General features: G+C 38.3%; 1 protein-coding gene across 7 annotated transcripts in view; it reads right to left on the bottom strand.

Annotated features, from left to right (window-relative positions):
• The window catches only part of ARAP2 (ArfGAP with RhoGAP domain, ankyrin repeat and PH domain 2), a 159617-nt gene that overhangs the window by 29893 nt on the left and 107485 nt on the right, over positions 1–22239 (bottom strand). For 6 of the 7 annotated variants that reach the window (XR_009449802.1, XR_009449801.1, XM_059673672.1 and 3 more), the window contains exons 21-26: positions 21716–21928; positions 18264–18369; positions 14706–14853; positions 13166–13234; positions 10333–10407; positions 7069–7186 (exon numbers count right to left, since the gene is read on the bottom strand). Coding sequence is in view for 5 of the 7 variants with exons in the window: in XM_059673672.1 (XP_059529655.1) it covers positions 7069–7186; positions 10333–10407; positions 13166–13234; positions 14706–14853; positions 18264–18369; positions 21716–21928 (729 nt within the window). In the remaining 2 variants the exon portion in view is untranslated. The remainder of the gene's footprint in view (positions 1–7068; positions 7187–10332; positions 10408–13165; positions 13235–14705; positions 14854–18263; positions 18370–21715; positions 21929–22239) is intronic. The other variant, XM_059673663.1, reaches the window with a different exon arrangement.

Raw genomic sequence — 22239 nt, 5'->3', positions numbered from 1 at the left:
AACATATTCCATAGCATACAAATTGCTGAAAATTCAGTGTAGTTACTAGTCTGCCCTGCTATGACCACAGGCATTCCAGAACTTATCAACAACCTCAGGTCCACAGAAGAACTTGAAAACAAATTTTCTGCCTCCAATGTAAATACCAGATTTTTGCTTACTATTCAGTACAATGTAATGCAGTTCTGCATTCTGTGTTTATTGGAGCAAGCGAATGATGATGGCAATTCAAATAAGGAAGAAAGAAATGATGGATGGATGATGGATGGATGGAAGGAAGGAAGGAAGGAAGGAAGGAAGGAAGGAAGGAAGGAAGGAAGGAAGGAAGGAAAGAAGGAAGGGAGGGAGGGAGGGAGGGAGGGGAGGAGGGAGGGAGGAAGAAAGGGGGAGGAAAGAAAGAGCAACTAGGCCACACATCTTGAAGATTTATCTCACTCTTGTTTACAAATATATCCCTGTACACAGTAGAGTGCTGAGTATGTATATAATAGATGTTCAATAAATATTTGAGTAATGAAGTGCCTTATGAATTTTTATGGTGGACTATAATTAATGAAAAATATCTGTAAGTGGATCAATGGGCAGAATATAATTCTTTGTGAAACTAAAGAAAATATTTAATGCTATAGCAATCTTGCTTTTCTTCAAATAATTTTGCAATAGGTTTGGCTAAGATCATAATTGCCCATAATTTACCAAAGCTATAATTAATTGGTAGTCTTCTATTAATAGAGCTTATAATTCAATTGAACTATATTTAAAAATAAAACTAATTATAATTTGAAATCACAGACACAGCAATCAGATAAGAAAAATAAATAAAAATGTATCCAAATTGGAAAGTAAGAAGTAAAACTGTCACTATTGCCAGATGACATAAAACTTTATATAGAAAAACCTAGACTCTACCAAAAAAGTATTTGAATAAATGAATGCCTACAGATAATTTTATGTATAGTTACATTCACAATCATCTGTCATGATAGAGTATATGGTGTGTAAATGAGCTGGCATTAAGTTATTATTAGAAATACCCATAGCATAAAAATTGCTGAATATTCAGTGTAGTTACTTAAGAACAGGTTATGGAGGAAGTTCGCTAGGTAAATCACATTATTAATAGTTTCAAACCTTGTTTACAGAAAAATACCTGGCCTCCCTTGTTAAAACGAGAACTATCCATTTTTCACTTGAAATTATAGGTATTGTGGTTAAATTTCTGGTGATAATGACACAGGATTTCCCGGGACAACTATGACTTCCCCAATAATTAAAGTCTTAGTGCCAAACTTCGAGTGGTGTAAGTCTGCCCCTGTCCTGTCCATATAATTAGAGGGCGACTGCATGTTGTGTCAATCAAGGGAAGGGCTGGACGGGACCTCAATGAACAATGAACAGATCTTCTGTATCAGAGCAGCTCTGAGGAAGAATTAGTAAAACATTTCACTGTGATACTGCTGCACAGAAAGTGTCTCACAAGCTTGATCTGCTCGGTGAAAAAGCCCACTTCCATGAGGCCCTTCTCAATGTAAGTTACTGTTTTTCAGCAAGTCAAGGACCTAGAGACTATGGGGCTATACCAGCAGAGGACAGGCTCAGCTTTAGGGCGAAGCATGAAAATAAAAGCACCCTTTAGAAGAGAAGCTCTTGATGAAGGTAACACCTCTCCCAGGGCGGGTTTCAGCTTGTCTAAGGATTGGCAGCAGTGGGTCAAGGATGCCTGGCATCTTTCAGAAGATGGGACGAAGGAAGACTTTTTCTCTATTCAATACAAAGTTTTTTAACAGTTCCTTTAAAAAATTATTTTTTTGTTCTTTCGACCATTTGTTAACTGTCGTAAGACACAGAGAACATAAAATTTGCCCTTTTCACACGTACCACTTTAAGTACACATTTTACATGCACAATTCAGTGGCATTAATGGTGTTGTAATTTCAAGTGTCCCACCAGGCAGTTAGAGTGAAAACCTACTTATAAATTAACTGAGCCTAGACTCTAACTCCGCTTTATGCATATAAATTCTCAAAATATGTTCTATGGTTTTAACCTGATGCATTTTTTCCATGAATCTGACTACCATACGGGAAGAAAACGATCATGCTTTGTCAGCACTCTCTAGGAATTGTTCACCACTTGTGAGCGTCTGAATGTCTGTCCGCCCCGACCCCCCCCCCCCCTGCCTCCACCCGCCCCCCGCCCCCCGGCCCCCGCCAAAAAAATTGTTAGGTTGACACCGAATCCCCAGTGTGATGGTATTAGGAGGCAGCACCTTTGGGAGGCAGAGTCCTCACGAATGGGACAGGTGCCCTTATGAAAGAGACTCACAAAGCTTCCTCCCACCGCGTGAGAACTGAGAGAGGAGTCAGCCCTCTGGGTGCTGGGAAGCTGATCTCTCTCTCCAGACACCAAATCGCCAGCACCTTGATCTTGGACCTCTCCGCCCCCAGAGCTGTGAGAATACCTGTCTGTAGTTTGTAAGCCACGCAGGCTGTGTAATTCTGTCAGAACAGCCCAAGTGGACTAAGACACCCCTTCACCAACAATAGCAATGCTTCCAGGGATGTGTGAGCCACAAACTGACATGCTTACAGCAGTCTGCATTGGAGCTGGCACATCCCTGAGAAGTTCACACAGGTGTGGAATCCATTTTCATTACCTCTGACCATACACAAGTGTGTCAGCAGTTATATGTTCTATTACACATTCTCCTTTCTCATTTTAGATTATAATTAGGGTGCTATATTCTCGGGGGGGGAGGGGTGTGGGGGTGCAGGAAGAGACTGGACAAAAATCGTACACCTATGGATAAGGACGGGGGGGGGGGAAGGGCAGAGGGTGGGGTGGGAACCGGGTGGAGGGGAGCTATGGGGGGAAAAAAGAGGAACAACTGTAATAATCTGAACAATAAAGATTTAATTTAAAAAAAGTAAGTATAATAGATTATCTCAAGAGAGTAAAGGGAATCTTACAGGATAATTATTATACAAAGCAGGCACTGGATATGACAGGGCAGAGACTGTTGCTTTAAAATTTGCAGACACCTAAAGTAAAACCCAGTACTTCTGGTTCACTTATTTATCCGTGTATTCATGTATCTTCAGTTACCTGCGTAGTTGGAGGATTTATATTTACATTAGAAAAGGCACCGATTCCCTGCTGACACTCCTCCTATCAGCTGCAATCTTGTGACTGCCAATGCCTTCACCTTCATCTTCTTTTCATATTTCGCTTTATCCTCCCTGCATGTTTCCAGCAATAAAGCTTTTAACATTTCGGAAGGTCAGGTGGAGCCACGGCTCCGTCTGCTTCAGGAAGCCAACATAATCACAGGCCCCTTTGTGGCAATCCTCACTTTGTTCCTCTAAAAGCTGGGAAAACCATCTTCGTTTTCTCGGCTGGCGTTTCTACTTGAACAGCTGACCCAACATTAAAACCATGCCAAATCTGAATTCTTCACTCCATCAAATGTATTCTTCCTTGAGGTATTTGGGGTGTTCCTTTGATTATATATTTGGACATGCACATATCAAAACAACTTGAGGACTCCTACTCTTTTTATATCTCCAACAAGATAACTTTTTTTTTTTTAATTAGACAAGTAGCCAAAAGAGCAACAAAATAACAACAACAACCCCATCCCAACCCAACTGTACCATCTGTGATGTACTCATTGTCACATGCAAGCCAATACTCAGTCATTTTCAGGGTAAGCAATCCCTTCATTTTCCAAGATGAAATTTAAAGACAGTATTTCTAAGTTTATTACAATCTCCTTCCTACCCTCATGCATTCTGCTTGCTCCTCTTAGTCGGGAGGACTGATGCCCAAAGACACATGGGCCCCCATGCTGTGACAGAGGGGCATGCTTTGACTCAACCCTTGAGAGGACAGGGTGGTAGGGAGACGATGCCTACCCCCAAATCCGCGATTCCTTATCGTGCGGTGGATCTCCAAGAAACACAACAGATACAGAGGCAAGCAGGAGACAATCTGCTGTCTCAGGCCTCACCAGGGCCCTGAGATATCCTAGGAGTTGCTCATCTACAAGCAGAAATCATTTTTTACGTGCCTGCCGCATTTTGATACATTTGTCCAAGAAGCAACAATCCAAGTCACTCAGGTTCAGAATACATCTATTTTAGGTGCCACCTCAGTTAACAAGATATTTGCAGGATGTGTTCCACATGAATGCACTATGCTAGAGGCAGGGAGAGATATAAAGGTCCTAAAGAACATGAGGTCTAGGGCAGAGCCATATGTATACATACTACTATTCAATAATCAGACAGTACACAGTATTATAGATCTACTAGAGGATCTGGGAGCCCTCAAGGGATGTCCAACTGACGGCTTAGGCCTGCTCCCCACAGGCCTGAGCCGTCAGTTGGACATCCTTAGCACTGCCATAGAGGCGGGAGAGACTCCTGCCACCGCTGTTGCGCTTGCCAGCCATGAGCCCAGCTTCTGGCTGAGAGGCACTCCCCTCGCGGGATCGGGCCAACATTGGCTCTCTGACATCCCCTGAGGGGGTCCCGGATTGCAAGAGTGTGCAGGCCAGGCTGAGGGACCCCACTGGTGCACGATCAGGGTCGGGGAGAGACGCAGGAGTTTGGCCAGCCAGGGAGGGACTTGGGGAGGGCTCCAGGGAGTGTCCAGTCCGTCTTGCTCAGTCACAATCAGCTGGACCACAGCAGCAAGCTAACATACCAGTTGGAGTGTCTGCCCCCTGGTGGTCAGTGCATGTCATAGTGAGCAGTTGAGCAGCCTTAGCAAATAATTAGCATATTACACTTTGATTGGTTGAATGGCCAACTGGACACTTAGCATATTAGACTTTTATTATATAGGACAAGCATATAATCAGAAAAAGACCAGTGAGAACTATGTTTATCCAAGTATCATCATGGAGAACAGGCATTTGAGCTGGATCTTGCAGAAAGGATAGGCAATGAGTAAATAATGAGAGGAACAATTTTAAACAATGGAGCAATATGATCCTATTTGTGATTTAGAAAGGTAATTCTGGCAGTAATGCCAACAGTTGCCTTTTATTCACAAATATGGTGAAATTGATAACCTAGCCCCTCACCTTAAAATTAAACATCAAAAATCAAAGACTCTACCACCATTAAACCATATAGTGATGCAAAATTGTGCTTCGCTTGTGCAAGAGATTTTAATTGTATGGAAACTACGTTTTAGGCACTGTACCCAGTCCTAGAGATAGAAAAAGAGAGTTCCCCCTTCTTTCTGATGAGCTCCCATTGAAAAAGATGAGTCCGTGTGATGGGCTCTATAAAGAAAGATAGAACAAAGTGCACTAAAACCCTTAGTCTGCATATTAAAGGAGGTCAGGTGGAGAAAGAGTAAAGAACATTCAGGGAGCACCCACTCACACGTGTTAGTCAAACACAAAGAATGGAAGAACCTTATCTATAAAGAACATGTCAAATGAAAAAAGATGGCAAAGGAGATTGGAGCAGCAGAAACCCACCATTTAGGAGACAAAGGAAGAAGAATTGACAATAATCAGAGGGCCAGAAAAAGGGAATGGTCATTAACAATAAATGCCACAAAAAGGAAAAGTGCTGTGAAGCCTGAAGCAAAGCCATCAGACTTGGCATTGCGGGTGGGTGGTCACCGGAGTCATTTGCCAGAACACTGTCTGTGAGAGGGAAAGGCTGGCCCTGCCTGGGGAGGAGATGCAGGTGGACCAACACCAAAGCATCAGAGTCACTGACTCTTGACAGTGAATACTGCAAATTAACATTTTAATACAAATGAGATGTTTTTGTTACTGTTAATCCTCATCCTAGGATATTTTTTCCAATTGTTTTGGGAGAGAGTAGAAGGGAGAAAGGGAGGGGGAAGAGAGGGAGAGGGGGGGGGAGAGAGGGAGGGAGGGAGGGGGAGGGAGGGAGAGAGAGAGAGAGAGAGAGAGAGAGAGAGAGAGAGAGAGAGAATGAGAGAGAGGAACACAGATGTGAGACAGACACATCGATCTGTGGCCTCCTCCAACCAGGGCCAGGGAGAGAACCTGCAACCCAGGTACATGCCCTTAACCAGGAATCAAGTCCTCAACCAGGAATCGAACCCTCAATCTTTTGGTGCATGGGTTGACACGCTAACCACTGAGAAACACCAGCCAGAGCTACAAATAAGATTCTTAAAGAATTGTGCATGATTTAAAAAAATGACGGCATAAAAACATCAAGAATGGAGTAATGAAAGAAACTACGTGATAATCCCATTTTGTTCTAATTTGATTACAACAGTCCTCATAATACCCGATGGGGTATTTCAACGTTGAATTTTCATTTTTATCTTGAGCTTGCAGTGGCAACATTTTACTGTTGGCAGTTTGACAGCTATGCTTGACAGGGTCCCAAGACCTTAGTAGGTATCAGCTAGACAGATGGTCAAAGCACAAAGACATTCTGCATCTTATTTTTTATTTTCCTAGAGGTCTTTGAAACCAAACTATGTCATTAGAATGTTAGGCTTATTCAGCACTTTACTACTGAAGTAGTTGAGGAGTTTTAAAAGCTCTCCTTATATTTGCACAACTGAGATAAGAGATGACAAAACATCTATCCACTCCATTAAAGAGATGTATGAAAAGAAAAATGTTGACAAAATAGGGTCCCGATAGTCTGAAAGCAAATCATTTTTTAAAATAATAAATAATCTTTTAAATCAACATTCTTTTTGTTCAGTTAGTAGCGTAGAGGAGTAATGTGGATGGTGGTGGTGACATTTAGAATATTGTTACAAATGAAATTGCTTTTCCTTATAAACAAAAGCCTTATTTCCTAAGGCAGCAACATAGATGCCCAATGCTTTGCACTATATTTTTAGAGTCAATAAAATAATCCAATTATTTTGATGAATAAAAGCATAGGAGGGCAACCTCAAGTGACAATTATATATATCGGCACATGCACTGACGCATAAGGGGATTCATAATGTTAATCATCAGAATAACATAAAATTTAGCAATGATGTCACAAAAATAGCATTTCTCTACAGTGAAGGAATTTAAGAATAACTGGTATGAAAATCACTTACCTAGCTCTTCATTTTCAATGACTTCAAATGTGGCCCAGAGATCACCTGGGGTAGGAATAATATTTTTTAATGCTAACATATCATTAGTTAATTCTTCTGCTTCCATCACAGGAGATATCTGTAAAAGAGGCAAAACCCTTTTAAAATATATGTCAGACTCAGACACAGCCTGATGCTAGGATGATAATACTCGCCATGCACATGTTATGATACCCCAAGTTTCTTCTTTGCATGTTTAACCAGCTGCTCTAAGCACCTAGAAAAGATAGCCTATTCAGATCTTCTCATAAAATACATTCTAATGTGAGCGCAAGAAGTTATTGCAACTTTGGCCCAGCTGATTTGTCTCAGCGGTTGAGCACCGACCCATGAACCATGAGCATCGACCCATCAATTCTGGGTCAGGGCACAGGCCCGGGTTGCAGGCTTGATCCCCAGTAGGGGATGTGCAGAAGGCTGATCAATGATTCTCTCTCTCTGTCCTTCTCTCCAAAATCAATAAAAAGAAAACACATAATTTTAAAAAGTTATTACAACATAGACATAATCAGGAAGAATTATTTATTTATTTAATATATATATTTTATTACTTATGTGTCCTCATCCCCTCATTACCTCCCAACCCCCCACCTATGCACTCACCCCCCTGTTGTCTGTGTCCATTGGTTAGGCTTATATGCATGCATACAAGTCCTTTGGTTGATCTCCCCCCCTTACCCCCACCCTCCCCTACCTTCCCTCTGACAGGAAGATTTTTTTTTTTTCACTGAGTGAGCAGTTAGGTTACTCAGGAGGGAAGACTATACCTAGTCACACATGCAAAGACTGTCACAAGGCAGCAAATCCAATGGCCTCCCAGGAGTAAGACTTTTCACTCGTCAGCTCTATAATCAAGAGTTCACAGTGGCTTGGTTTATTATTCAGCCTGATGCCTACATTATACACAGTTGACTGCTGTCTGCCATGCCAGAGAGCCCCAGGGTTGTAGTGGTTTGTGGTGGGCCCTGTCCTGCCAAGTGACAGATGGTGAGATACCAAAGCGTGGAGCCAGGATTTCCGGGCACAGGGCAGGGTCTGCAGTGGCAGCCTGGGGCCAGCTCTACAAGACCCAAAGCCTCAGCCCGCCGCACACACACACCGCCTTCTTCAGGAACTTTGGGGGTTTCTGATTTGTTTCTTCCCGTTTTTGTTTATGCTAATCTGAAATTCATACTGGCCAAAAGCAAGCCGGCTTTCTTCCATGAGAATTTAGTTACAATGTTAAACAAATAAAAGATGTTTTAAGCGTTAGAATATTCTAACTGCTCATTTTCAGTAAACTAAGTATTTTAAAATTTCTTAGAAATGTGCTAACTCCCATTTCTCCAGGTCATTATTGATTATAAGCATATTGCACACATATAAACAATATACGTATTTTTCATTACAGGCAACTCCTATGGTCTATCTTTTCGGCTTTGTGGAATCCAGTACTTTCTTTAGAATACATTAATTATACATGAAGTCCACTGTTTTCCACTTAGAAAAGCCCAATACAGTATAAACTTAAAGGCAAAATAAACAAATAAAAAAAAAACACAGAACAAAAGACAGTATCTGGGGAAAGTAGAGAACTTCAAGCAGTAAAAACATTAGGTTAATTTTTTTAATGATGTTGTTCATCTGAATAGCTTTAATTTTTCTTTCAGTATAGCCTTTTCTTAAAATAATAAATTACTGAGAAACCAAACTTGCAAAATAATCAATAAAACATGTGCCTCAACTCCATTCTTTGTCTCAGGGAAAACCCAGGGCCCCTCTTCAGAACACCTACATTTCCAGGAGGGACACATGGGAAATCGTTTTTCTAAAGAACATCCAAGTCAGTGGAATGAACATCAGGTTTGGAATATGATGATCCAGGTTTGTGTCCTGGACTTAATGCTTATTAATTCCCAGTTTCTATTCTTATAAACTTGGGACATTACCTGCTTGGGTGGAGGTAATGATCAGCTGAGATAAATGCCACTTGAAAGATTTTTGGCAAAGGCTTAAGCATTAAGCAAATGTTAACATTTATTTTTGTATAGTTTTTTTTTTGCAATGTTTTTAAAGAAAATTTGCAAGGTGAAACTGGACAGTCCTTTGTCTAAATACTGTACTTAAAATAACAAAAACTGTACTCAGTTGTACTACCTTCTATTATGGCTTTCATTATTAAGATAAGATTAAACTGAGCTTACTAAAGAGTTCAGGTGTGGGTGGAATTAAGTCCTGGGCTATGAATACCAACTCTCACATTGGAATTGTGCTGATTAACCTGTATGGGTTCCTCCGGTTCCCTATTATCACCACCTGTGACAGCATAAGGCCTATGATGTGACCAAAGCCTATGATCACAGATCAGCTCCATGATCAGAGGAAGGCTACCAGTGCTACATAGTCAAAACACGTAATTATTGAACATACATAAACAAACAAAGATGATACACGTTTAACAAAACTGAGGTCCAGAAATATCTAATATTAAGTTAATCTTTAACTTTGAAAAAAGATAAGAAGATAAAGCTGAATCTCTCCTGCTACACGGCGGAATGCCTATTCCTTAGACAGAGAATGTATTCCTACTGAGTAGGAATTTGAAATACCACGGTTATTCTTCCAAGGCAGCCTAAGTACTAGTTATGATAGCACAACAAGGATTTTCTTAATTCCTTAACAAAAATGAATAATAGTCTTAGGAAAGAACAGAGTCATCCAATACTCAAGGAAATTGGTAGACTAAAAGCCAAAGTACAGGGTACAAGGGTGGGAGAATAATAATAATAACAGTAATAGTTATTAAACACTTGTGTGTCGAGCAATTTGCTAAGTGTTCAACATGTACTGGTTTATTGAGGCCTCATATCAATGCTACAATGTAAATACTATACTTTTTCCTCACTTTACAGGTGAGAAGATAGAGGCGCAAATAGAATAAGTCACTTGCCTAAAGTTAAGAACCTAAGAAGGAAAGGAGCAAAATGTAAGCTAAGGTTGTTTTCTAGTACCTACAAAAAAATCCTAACCTTAACTGAAAGCACATGAGATGTGCCCTTCCCAAATGACTGAAACATGGAATTCCCAGAAGAAACTGGTTTAAAAAGTCCATCCTGTATCAGTCGTGGTTTGAAATGGACAAGTAACATTAGCTATTGAGAAACAATAAAAAATTCAGAACGTGTAAATTCATTCTAACACCTGCAATTTCCAACAGTGGTCTTTACCTCCATCTCTTGGACTCACCCGGATTATAATACTGCAGTCGGGCTCCTTCCTCTCCACATATACTTCAGTTAACAGATCTCCAGCCTGGGAAACCTGGAAAAGGACAGATGTGAAGAGAGCAAGTGTAAGTCTGCTGCAAGAACACACATACAACACTTATGACAAAGCCCCAGTCCTATCTCTAAATATTTTATAATAATAAAAGAAGCCAATCTCTAGTAAGAGCGTGATGGTACCCATTCACCAGATATGGTGGATTAAGGACAAGGAATGTACAGAAATGTTACAATCAGCAACAAGTCACAGTGAGGCTTTTTCTCTCGTACTGAACAGTTGAGAGTCCTCAAACACCCTTATATTCTTACAGAAATAATGAATCTGGCTAGAATGAAATTATGTTTGCTACAAAAACAGAAGCTGTTCAACAAAATAAGAACATAAAATGAGCCATATAGAATTCTGCTCTAAGCTATAGTATGGGTCTAATACTAACAATTAAGAAAATTGGTAGACTAAAATATGTCCTGCTAAATTTTCAGAGATAATATGTCCAAAAATTGAAATCTGAGAGTAAATTAGGTTTGATTTGTACTAAAACTACAAATAGAAAAAGTATATTTGGAAAGAAAAAAATGGAAGTGAAGTAATAAGGTAGATAATAAAGATACGTTTTTAATTCTCTTTAGCCAAGCATTAGTGGCATTTTGGGTCACTACTATACCTGAGAAGACATTCTAAGTGAAGAAGATACAAGCCAGAATATAGAAAGAATAAGATATCGTCATGGATTGACAATATAATGTGAAAGTTAAAGAACCACACGAATCTCTGAAACATATTTTGAGTAGCTTTTTCCAGAAATTCCCTTAAGTGTATAACCACTTGGAAATAATATCCATCCTCTAATCTTTAATGGAGAAAGGATCATTCTGAAGTTAAATTTGCCTCAGAGTGAAACCTACTGAGTAAATTTGTGGGGAAAACATTAAAAATGTACTTTGGAAACGAGTTCTTAATTATTGTGACACTGTAGGTTTAGAAAAGCTGATTTCCCATTCTCCTTTCTCACTTTTGATGCTGTACAAAAATCCTAGGGAAGAGAAAATACAGGTGACATTTTTACTTTTCATTGTGTTTGCATAAACAACTCTCCAGGAAGGACACATTTTTAAAAATTAAAAAAGCAAACACCACAAACTCATAGAGTGAAGCCAAAAACAAGCCCAGCTAAGAAAGTTGAGCAGGGATAAGACATAGACACTTTCAGAAAAATACTCCAGATGAGAGCTGGAGGAAACAGAGAAAAACACAAGCGAATAAGAGATTTTTCCAAACACTGCTATTTTCCTCCCCCAATTATTCTATTTTACAGATAATATTTTATTCTTCTGTCTTATACGGAAGTAGAAACACATTCCAGACTCATTTCCTTATTGTACTATGAATATGGAAGAAGTACTTTGAATATAAAAATGCAGAGGGGTCCTCGTGCTTTATGTAAAACAGCACAGATAATGCTGTCAAAGAAGAGCTCTTGGGGTCACACAATCCCTCAGTTCATGAATGAAACTCTTCCCCAACAAGCAAGCACCCAAGAGAAAGAGCTAATAATGAGCCAGGTTTTTAGTGTTACAGCTAACTCCCCTGCAGGCTGCGTTAATTACTTTGGGTCAAAAGGGAGGAAAGACTCCTTTAGGAAATCAGTTTCAGAGCCTTGGTACTCAGGGATCTAGGCACTAGCATGAAGGCTTTTCCTCATCTCCTTCATACAGAATGATAGCTCAGGTGGCCTCTCTAATTAGGAGAGGATCGTTCAGTACTGAGGTGGATTTAAGGTTTGACTAATAAGGCAGCATTTGCCTCATTCTCTGAGTGCATCTAATAAACAGAATATATTAGACCGATTTCTATTATTGACATTGGTACCCTGAATCCTCTACAACAGTGGTTCTCAACCTTGGCTGCACATTAGAATCACCTGGGAATCTTTTTAAGATCCTGATTTCTGGGCCTCATCCTCCGGAAATTCTGTTTCTTTGTTATGGGGTGGGGCCACAACATTAGTAACAAAGAAACAGAATTTCCGGAGGATGAGGCCCAGAAATCAGGATTTTAAAAAGATTCCCAGGTGATTCTAATGTGCAGCCAAGGTTGAGAACCACTGCTCTACAAAATCCAGTAAAGAGGATTAAAGATCAATTTTAAGCAAGGCCAATGAACAGTCTTCAAATAAGGAGAGAGGCATCCTGGAAAAGTGTAGGGCAGCATGAACACACAAAGCCAATATAACGGGAGTGAGGAAAACGAGAGAAGATCTAGAAACGTCAACTTCAGACATAAATTAGCATATGTTACAGAGATCACATGAAACATTCCCACTGATACAATCATTCAAGAGCAGGCAAAGCAAAAGCATATAAGAAATAATTTATATGTACAAAATCGGAATGGATAGAATCACTAGGGAGTCTGAATTTTCAATTTACTCTAGTATTTTTGGCTTTAAATGCTTTCTGTGAAATCCACTGACATTTTCAATAGTGCTTTTATAAATAAAAACTGATTTTTTTAAAGGATAGTCTGATAAGATTAACACTGATTTTTTCCTTTTATATTTTGAAAAATTTACATGAATGAACTTTTGGCATTTTGCATCTATGCATAGCATGCTGCTGAATTACGTAACTATTTTTATGTTGGGTCTCCTTGCCCATGGATTTTACTTTGCTTCAAATAGAAACTTGACAATAAACACAACAAATGTATCTACTTACAATGGAAGTTTTGGGGTTTGTTTTTTTTTTTTGAAAAATTCTTTTTATTCTCTGGAGATCTAACTATTACTACTCACTTGAGTGTCTTTCCACTTGGTAATAAAGCTATTTTCTATGTCCATTTGTTTGACTTGGTCTTCTTTAACCTGTTTAAAATATAATTTGGGACATTCTAATAAAATACATGGAGTGATGGTACTCATCCTCACAAAAGCTTCTTCAGGAATTTAAAGACCAACAAGTAAAAGTAAATGAGAATGGCCATCTCAATCCGTGCAGGCCCGCACAGCGAGGGCAGACTTAAAGCCAACCACACAGAGCGGCGTAAAGGTCAGAACAGTTTATGATGGTGCTGCTTCAGGCTACAGAGCCCATCAATGGAAGCCCCTTTGCCGAGGCAGTTTAATAAGCAAAGGGGCAGATGACTGGTTTGTGGAGTCTATGTAAGTTGAGAGACAAGACTCATTTCTCAAACGAAAATATTTATTAAGTGCTTTTGAAATTTCCACCATTTAAAGTTGGATTTAACAAACCCATGAAGACAGCCATTTATTTTTTAATCAACGAAACAGTACACATATAAAAAATAAAGATAGCATGCAAAAGCCACACACTTTTTCCTAATTCTTTCATTTCTCAGCATCAGAATTATTGCACAGAGGTTGCTGTTGATCAAAAACAGTGAACACATATAGAAAGAAATAAAAAGAAGATCAAAGAGAATCCGACAGCTCTGGTGTCCTTTCCTATATAAATTAAGATACAAACAGTTATTTTCCTTTATTAAAATACAGTTTCTTTCCCTTTGCTAAGGAATATTGTGACCAGTTATTATAAGAATGTAAGAACTTTATAAGTAGTAACCTATTACATTAACCCGTTTCATTTCATCTGGTGTACCTACAGCCATGGAAAACAAGGCATCTTATAAAACACCATTTAATGGAATACTCAAAAATGACAAAACTGAGATGCCAGAAATAATAATGGTGCTAGATCCCGGTATATCCTACAGTTCCAAAGCCTGGGTTTGCTTCCTCTATTTGTATGTCTTTGAACTAAGAAACCATCCCCATACTAACAGTTTTCTAATGAAACATGAAAATATTAACTTCATAAAATAGCAAACTGAAAAGTCAAATAATTAGAACAGAGACGACTTAGTAAAGCCCACAGAGCAATATTTCAGAATTTTCATTTTTTCCAATTCAGTGCACAGTGAAAAGAAAACATGGAAACACTTTCAACTGCAGAATTTAACGGCCTGGCATTTATTACTGAATTTGTAAATTCATAATTTCACACCTCTAAGTACACATACTTAGTGCATACACACATACTGAGTAGGGAAAAAAACCACACATAAAAACACTGTAAATAAAAATATTCTGTCCAACAGACACCAGATGGTAAAACAGCTTTAAAAGTTTAAATCAATGACTATACTTTCAAAAGCTAGCTGTATCTAAAAAATTAAAGATCAAATATAACTAATACTTTGTCTTTATTTTTAAATATTCATAAAGATCTGAATAAAAACATCCTAAAATAAGTATTTTTGCTTGCAAACAGTAACAAGAAAACTATTTTTATGAGAACAAGATATAAAATATTTACCTCAAATATTTCAACATAATTATTAATTAAGTCCTCGATTACATTCACTTCTTCACTAGTTTGTCCCCGAGTTTGAAACAAACAGGATGAAAAGACCAAGGCCAAATTATGGGCGTTCATGTGATTGATTTCTGAGCATTTCTGAACCCTGTTGAAGAAAAGCAGAGCTCATTATGACACACTTCTATTTGAAAGTTTCATAGAACTGCAAGTCATAATACTCATTTATCATTTTAACAGATATTGAAGGTCTCAGATACAACGAAAGGGCACAGTGGTGATGTAAAGAAAAAAACAACAACACAGTTCTTTCTTCCAAGTAGCTAACAGTGTGGTTAAGAACATAAGAAAAAAACTACTGTTCAAGAATATCACTACAAGTTAAAAAGTAGTACTTGAGTGTTGATTTAGAGTATCCAAACAACTCCAGATAACGGGACAACCTATGGCTAAGGCATAAAGGTATGCTTGCAGAATAGTGTGAAAAGACCTGTGGGCCTGAAGCATAAATGAAAGAGGGAAAAGGGGGTGGCAGGTAAATAGGAAACAAGGCAAGAAAGGTGAGTCAGGAGGTATAGAGTAGAGAGTTCCAAATTCAGTGTTCAGGGCTGGGCTGAATGTCCCAGGAAGTGTATTATTAAGTGAGAAATAGACCTGGCAGCTATGTCTGTATGGTTACTCAAAATAGGATATTAGCTCTCAAAAAACAAATACCTAATTTAAAAACACAACTACACTTTTCTTGAATATAATAACCAAGGATGTCTTCTTCTAATGAAGAGAAGTGAATAGGAGTCAAATCTCTCAATCAGTAGACCACATGTGAGTCCTACAAAGATCATTTAAGTTAGTCACAAATGTAAATTCAAAAAGATGAAGGAAAAAATATATGGTCATCACCATAATAAAAGAACATTTACACTGATAAAAATGCCCGAGGTGAGAACACGAAGTCATGCACAGGGAAGTACCTATCAATGCTCCCTATTTGACACTGGCTGTACATATAGCAGCTGCTTAATAGCCTAATGACATCTGCAAACTTTAAGGACACATACTATATACAAGGGAGACCAACTCCATCAAAAGAATAAGCAAGACTAAGGAAGGTACACCTGCCTGTAAGAACAGAGATTCTAGTAGGTACAAGAAGTGAGTAAACATGACAGCAATACATATGATAATGTAAGAAACAAAAAAAAAATGCCAAATGACATAGCAGAGATGGAGCAAGTGCCTTCATCCTATAGGATTTACAAGATGCACAAAGAATTACAAGTTGATAGAGAAGAATGTAGTAACTGTGGACACCCCTCTCACAACCACTTCTGTACTCTTACCACACTATGGTGTGAATATCTGGAAAATTACCTGCAAGTCTGCCTCTGTTCCTAGAATTCAAGCATCTTATAGTCGGAAACTGCTGCTTTAACCACACTACAGTGCACAATGAATATCTTGTGAATGGAATTAAGGAGATGTTAGTCATGGGGAAGTGATCTTTTTTCTAGGAAAAAGATGGAATTAAGTGCTCGATCAACCTGACCCTATCCAAACTGACCTCAAACTTCTGATGACACTAACAGACATCACCACCTTTCTCGAGACTTCCCTCTGCAAAGGCATTCTCTTTCGGTACTCTTCATCTCCCTCCACTTTCTGAAGCGGCCTTCATTTCTGGCAAGAGTATGTACAACATAGTATTTTCCTTTATTTCTCAGCTCCCACAGGTTAGTTCCCTACTCCACTGCTCAGTGTCTTCTCACTCAGGCCTTCTCAGCAGAAGCCCAAGGAAACTGTTTCCTGATTAGTTTCTCTGCCTCTACTCTAACCTCTTCCCAACCCATCCCATTGTGGGGGTTATTATCCTAAAGCAGATTTAATCAGTCACTCCTGATCACTTCAAGGAATAAAATCCAACATGTTTTTCCATGATAGATAGGGCCTTTCACAACCTCCTGCCAGACAACTACAAACCATCTTGTCTCCCAGAACACCTATTTCCTAGAAAACACACTTCGCTCATGTCTTAGTATTTCATGCCCAGTTCGTGTCTCTTTAAATCAGAAGTATCTCTGGACCTCAACACACAATGAAGGCATCAGTGCCTCCTCTATAAGCCCATGCCTCATGCTAAAATTCTCTGTAATAAAATCTGTCCTGATGTCGCTGTGCTTCCTTAGGAAACACAAAATGCCCTATAGCACCCCACGAGTTCACTGTGAAGTCCCAGGACTCCTTGGTGCTCAGTTTGGGAATAGCAGACTTAGGATTTTGTTTGTCATTTATATATTACTAGAGGCCCGATGCACGAAATTCAGGCAGGAGGCTCAGCCCTTGCCGTCACCATGGCTGCCTCTGCCTCAGCTCCCCGCTGCCGCAGCTTCATTCGGAAGGTCAGACGGAAGGATGTCCGGTCTAATTAGCATATTATACTTTTATTATTATAGATTATCAAATATTTCTATTCACATGGACTTTGAATAGGCATTGACTTGTACATAATAGAAGGTAAAATATATGTTACTTGAAGAAAAGGAGAGCGAGAGGAAAGATGGGAAGGAATTCATTATCTCAAATTCAAATCTGAATTAAGAATGATAAGAATCATGATATGTAACTCATTAATAAACTGTAGGAACCTGGTCACTATTAAAATGTTTGAAGAAAAAATAATCTGCCCCAATGTCTCACAGGCACAAAGATAGAACTATAAGGACTATATTTATATGTCCCAGTAAGAAAATTAGTTTCACAGTAACAGAATTTACATGCATGAAAAGCGGTAGCTGGAAAAGGTGAAGAGACAAAGAATTGTGGAGGATTTCTGAATACAGACTCAAATGAAGTACTGTGAGCAGAATTCAGCTTCACAGAAATTCATTCAAGGGAATGTTGTGTCTATGCAGGAATATATTCCTTAAGCAATATTTATACTTAGTGAGGATTTTGTAATTAATTTTCGCTGAAAGCAAAACAAATCTTTGGTTTTAACCTGAAAGGTTATTTTCAAACATCCTCTTCCTTCAGGTGTCATTTCTCAAGCTACCATTATATCCTCCTCCTACCCTCCCAAATGCAGAGGACTACACGCCCCGACATGGAAAATGAGTCTGGCTCTTCAAGTGTCCTCATCTGATCCACAGTCTGACACCAACATATCAGGGCAGGTTAGATGCGAACTGATGGTGAAGAGGTAAGAGTTTAGGAAGAGCCCTCCTGCTAAAGAAGCCTGGCCCTGGACTTGCTTCGCTTCTCCGGCTTCCCCCGTAAATGAGTTTTCAAATTCTTGCTTATGCACTTGCAGATGCTATATATGATAATGTTTAACTCATTTTAAGAAACTCTCTAGTGCTATTTATTTGAAATGCACCCTAATTACAGAAAGAGACACTAAAGTGATAGTTAGTGGGAATTTCACTTTGAAACCATTCTTAAGATTGAGTGAGCGATTTGCAGTCACGTGTAGAAAGTGAACCACAGTATTTTAAATTCAGAAATAATGACTTACCAAGTGGAAGGTTTAAAATAAATTAGAAAATTCATGAATCCACCCACCTGTAAAGGTGTTCAATTATAGCTGCCAATGTTGCTCGGTTGACCCCTGAAAGAGTACTTATAAATGCTCCATATTTTTTAATTCTTTCCTTGTCATCTTGGGTATCTAGAGGTTAAAAAAAAAAAATCTTTAGGCCTAAGATATTAATCTGTGTTACAAATTTGCCTTTTAACAGTATTATAAAACAATATTACAATTGCATTTCACTAAGTGATATAAGCACGTTTCAACAGAAATATGCAAACTTCTATAATTCTGGTAAAGGACTTACATAAACATTCCATGGCTATATGCTGTACTTCCTATACTTTGTTAATTAAAAATATAGTACTTTCAAAACCCAGGGTTGTATTTTATCTTCTACTTTTTGGACTATTGAACTTCATCTAATAGAAGTATACTCAATAACTCAGAGTGGAGTGAAAATTAGAGATAAGCAAAAAGTATTTTAACTCTGTGACAGGCTGGTGTCGCTCAGTGGTTGAGCGTCAACCTATGAACCAGGAGGTCATGGTTTGATTCCCTGTTATGGCACCTGCCCGGGTTGCAGGCTCGATCCCTAGTAGGGGGTGTGTAGGAGGCAGCCAGTCAATGATTCTCTCTCCCTCTTCCTTCCTCCCTCTCTGATATCAATAAAATATGCATTTTTTAAAAATAGTTTAACTCTGGCTATGGAAAGATTTCACTATTTGTATGTTAAAATGACATTTCTGTCCTGTTTTTCTCTTGTGAAATCATAAAAATCTTCCCCAAACTAAAATCATCCGAGAGCTATGAACTGTGAGTTACCCAACAGCCCTGGTACTTTCAACTTGTTGGAAAAGGAAAGCAGACAATGGAAGAATAGGTAACTACGATATTGACTTAGAGCAGGATGGACCCTCTGCCTAAGGCATGGACAGACTTGGTGAATCATGGAAAAGAGGACAGGGACGAATTTCTCTCTGCTCTCCCAATCCCAGGAAGTCAAATACTTGGAAAATTAGACACAGGAATCCCCAAAGTTCTCGTCTCAAGAAGATATGTAATGGTGGTTTGGTCTAACCTACTAGCTCACATGGGGGAAATAAAAGACCGTTCTTCAAATAAATAACTTATGCTGACTTCGTAACTCAAGGGGATTGCACTTACATACTCCTGCTCAATTCCCAACTACCTTTAGAAACAAGACTTCTTCATTTTCCATTTAGCCCTGCCTATTCTATTCACAGAGAGCCAGCAGCACATTGATGAATCTTTAAAAGTACATGGTCATCACTAAAGGGCATTAGGATCCTTGGGGAGGTAAGAAACTCCGTGACATGTTTTTGGAATGCACTCCTATTCAAAACTGAACCTGAGAGCTCCTTTGTATCGAGTTGGGCTGCAGAGATCTATGAAAGTAAACACCGTCTTACCCGCGCTGGTAGGTGGATGACTCTCCAAAAGCAAAAGGGGCAAATGCCCGAATTACATTTGGAGATTCTACTAGATTAAGAATTAACTATCATCCCTAGTATAATCAAACATTTACCCTCATGTCATCCAGTTTTTAACTGCAGGAGTAATTGTATTATTCAATACAAAGTAATTCATATTACTACACTTATAACAAGAAGTCAGGCTAATATAGTAATTTTCACAAATCTTATAAAAAGAAAATAAACGACATTTCCAAATCAAAGCTTAAAAAGTAGAAAGCAAAGCTTAAGATAGATTCAGGTCACAGAGAAAGTATAATGAACTACCCAACTAGCCACAGACACCAGACAATTTAATAGCATTCTTAGAAGAATAATGCATAGATCATATAAACAGGTGCGACGTCACTGTAAGGATTTCCTGGCCTTGGCTGCACGGGACCCAACAGAGCTCTCCTACGAGGTCACCCAGAGAGTCTGGTTGAACCTGGTCAGATCCAGCACAGGGCCCTTCTGAAAGGTAAGGGCCAGAGCTATCCTGGATTTAAACGAAAAGGACTTCAAGGCTATTTGACTCCATAGTCAAAGTCTTCTCCAAGTCAATTCTCAAAGACTTCACATCCAAGTGAAAGGTGAATACTTCCTCCTCTGACAAATGCTATCATTTCCCACCTCCCTCCTCCTGACAGACTGACATCAAAGACATCTTTGTCAGGGAATCTGAAACTTCAGCAAAAATGTATTTGTCACAGATTTTTGATCACTAATTTTATAATAAAGACACACTGTATGTATTTTTAAGACAGATACTATAAATAATTTCATGGTTATAAATTAGAATAAAATCTTTTTAAAAGAAAAATGAGGATGGCCATGTTAACAGGGCTTACAGAGATGTATCATCTAATTCCATATTTTATATCCCAGAGAATTACACAATCAACTCTTGTTGTGATTCGAGTTAAAAACCTATCGATTTGAGAAATATTAGGGAGCAAATAAAAGACTTCTGAATTATGTAAAATTTGGAAAGCTTTATTTTAATAATACTACTCTTCCTGTTGGCACTAGTAAGGGTCATTCTTAGGATAATTTTTCAAATTATGAATGTTTTGTAATATCATTTCAAAATTAATCCCTTCAAATATCACATTTATGTTTTAGAATAAACAAATATTTTCAAAGAAAAAATACCCATACCTTAATAAAGGAATATATTATCAAATTTTAAAACAGATTAAAGTGCAAGAAATAAATATATTAGTAAATTGGGGTATAATTCAATGTTAAATTTTGAAAATCATTTTGAAAGCATTAAATATATGGAAAATGCTTGTGATTTGTTAATAAAATGAAGATTTATATATAAGTTATAGGTGAGGGGCAAAGACGATAAAATAAAATGTAAAATTAGTTCTAGTAGAAAGATGGGATTAAAGACACTATATTTGACAGTATTGTTATAATTTTCCTATAAAAGGAGTTGTTTTGAATTACTCGATATAAATACAGATTTACTGAAATCATTTTGACCAAATTAGTCATTTAATGAACTACTTTTCTAGAGTAATTTCTTAAACAGGTTCTCTTACACTGTAGCAAAGCTTTTTAACTTCATTAAACAGAATCTAGAGAAAATAATACAGTAAAAAAATTGTCATTATGTACTCCAAAGAGGAAGATTAAATGACAAAATGACACAGAAAAGCCACATGAGCCATAAAGGAAAATCTTAGAAAACTTCCATTTTAACCTTAATGAAAAATTAATAGCATACATGGACTTGCTTATAACACTTCCCAACTTCAAGTAGAGTAAGAACTAAGAAACCCACAGAAAACTAAGTATATAAAACATTACTTAGCAATTATTAGTATAAATTCCTTTTTAGATGAATATAAACAACTGCTGATATTTACACAATTTTTCTTCTGAGTCATATGTACATTTTCGCCTCCAATTAAAACTTCAGATCATCAAAGAAGAGTTTAAAAACCTAGCTAGCCAGTTAAAAGACAAGCCTTTCTGATTATATACATGACAGGTATTACCTAAAGCAGAGATCCAATATGGATAGAGCTCCTTAGTGAGAAGCGCATCGTCGATGTCGGACAGAAACCTTTTCAGCACGCCAGTCACATCTTCAAGCTGATGCTTTCCAGCCCTCAATTTAAAGCTTCTGGCATCTTTTTTGAAACTCTCCAGGAGTTCACTTACGTGCAAAGGATCGCCACTGTTTTGATAGATATATTTGCAACCTAAACCTTTGTTTAAAAGGAAAAAAGATTATATGAAAAAAAGTCTAAAATCGAAATCCACTTTGATACCTTAAAAATTTGAACACATTTTTGTGCTGGGATGACGAGCAAGAAGAAATCGTTACCTGAGTTGATATAAACATGTCCAAGGGGGGAAGGCTTGTCCCCCTAATTTTAGTATTTACAGGGTAAACCCGATGAAATATTCCATCCTTGACTTTTAACAAGACTCTGGTCAGCCCTTTGCCCAGCTGTTCATAGTATCTTCTTAAATTGCACTTTTATAGCCAGTGCTCTACTTCGCTTAATTCCTGGGA

Source organism: Myotis daubentonii, chromosome 1 (genome assembly GCF_963259705.1).
Source record: "Myotis daubentonii chromosome 1, mMyoDau2.1, whole genome shotgun sequence".
NCBI lineage: Eukaryota > Metazoa > Chordata > Mammalia > Chiroptera > Vespertilionidae > Myotis > Myotis daubentonii.
This window is presented reverse-complemented; position numbering and strand designations above follow the sequence as displayed.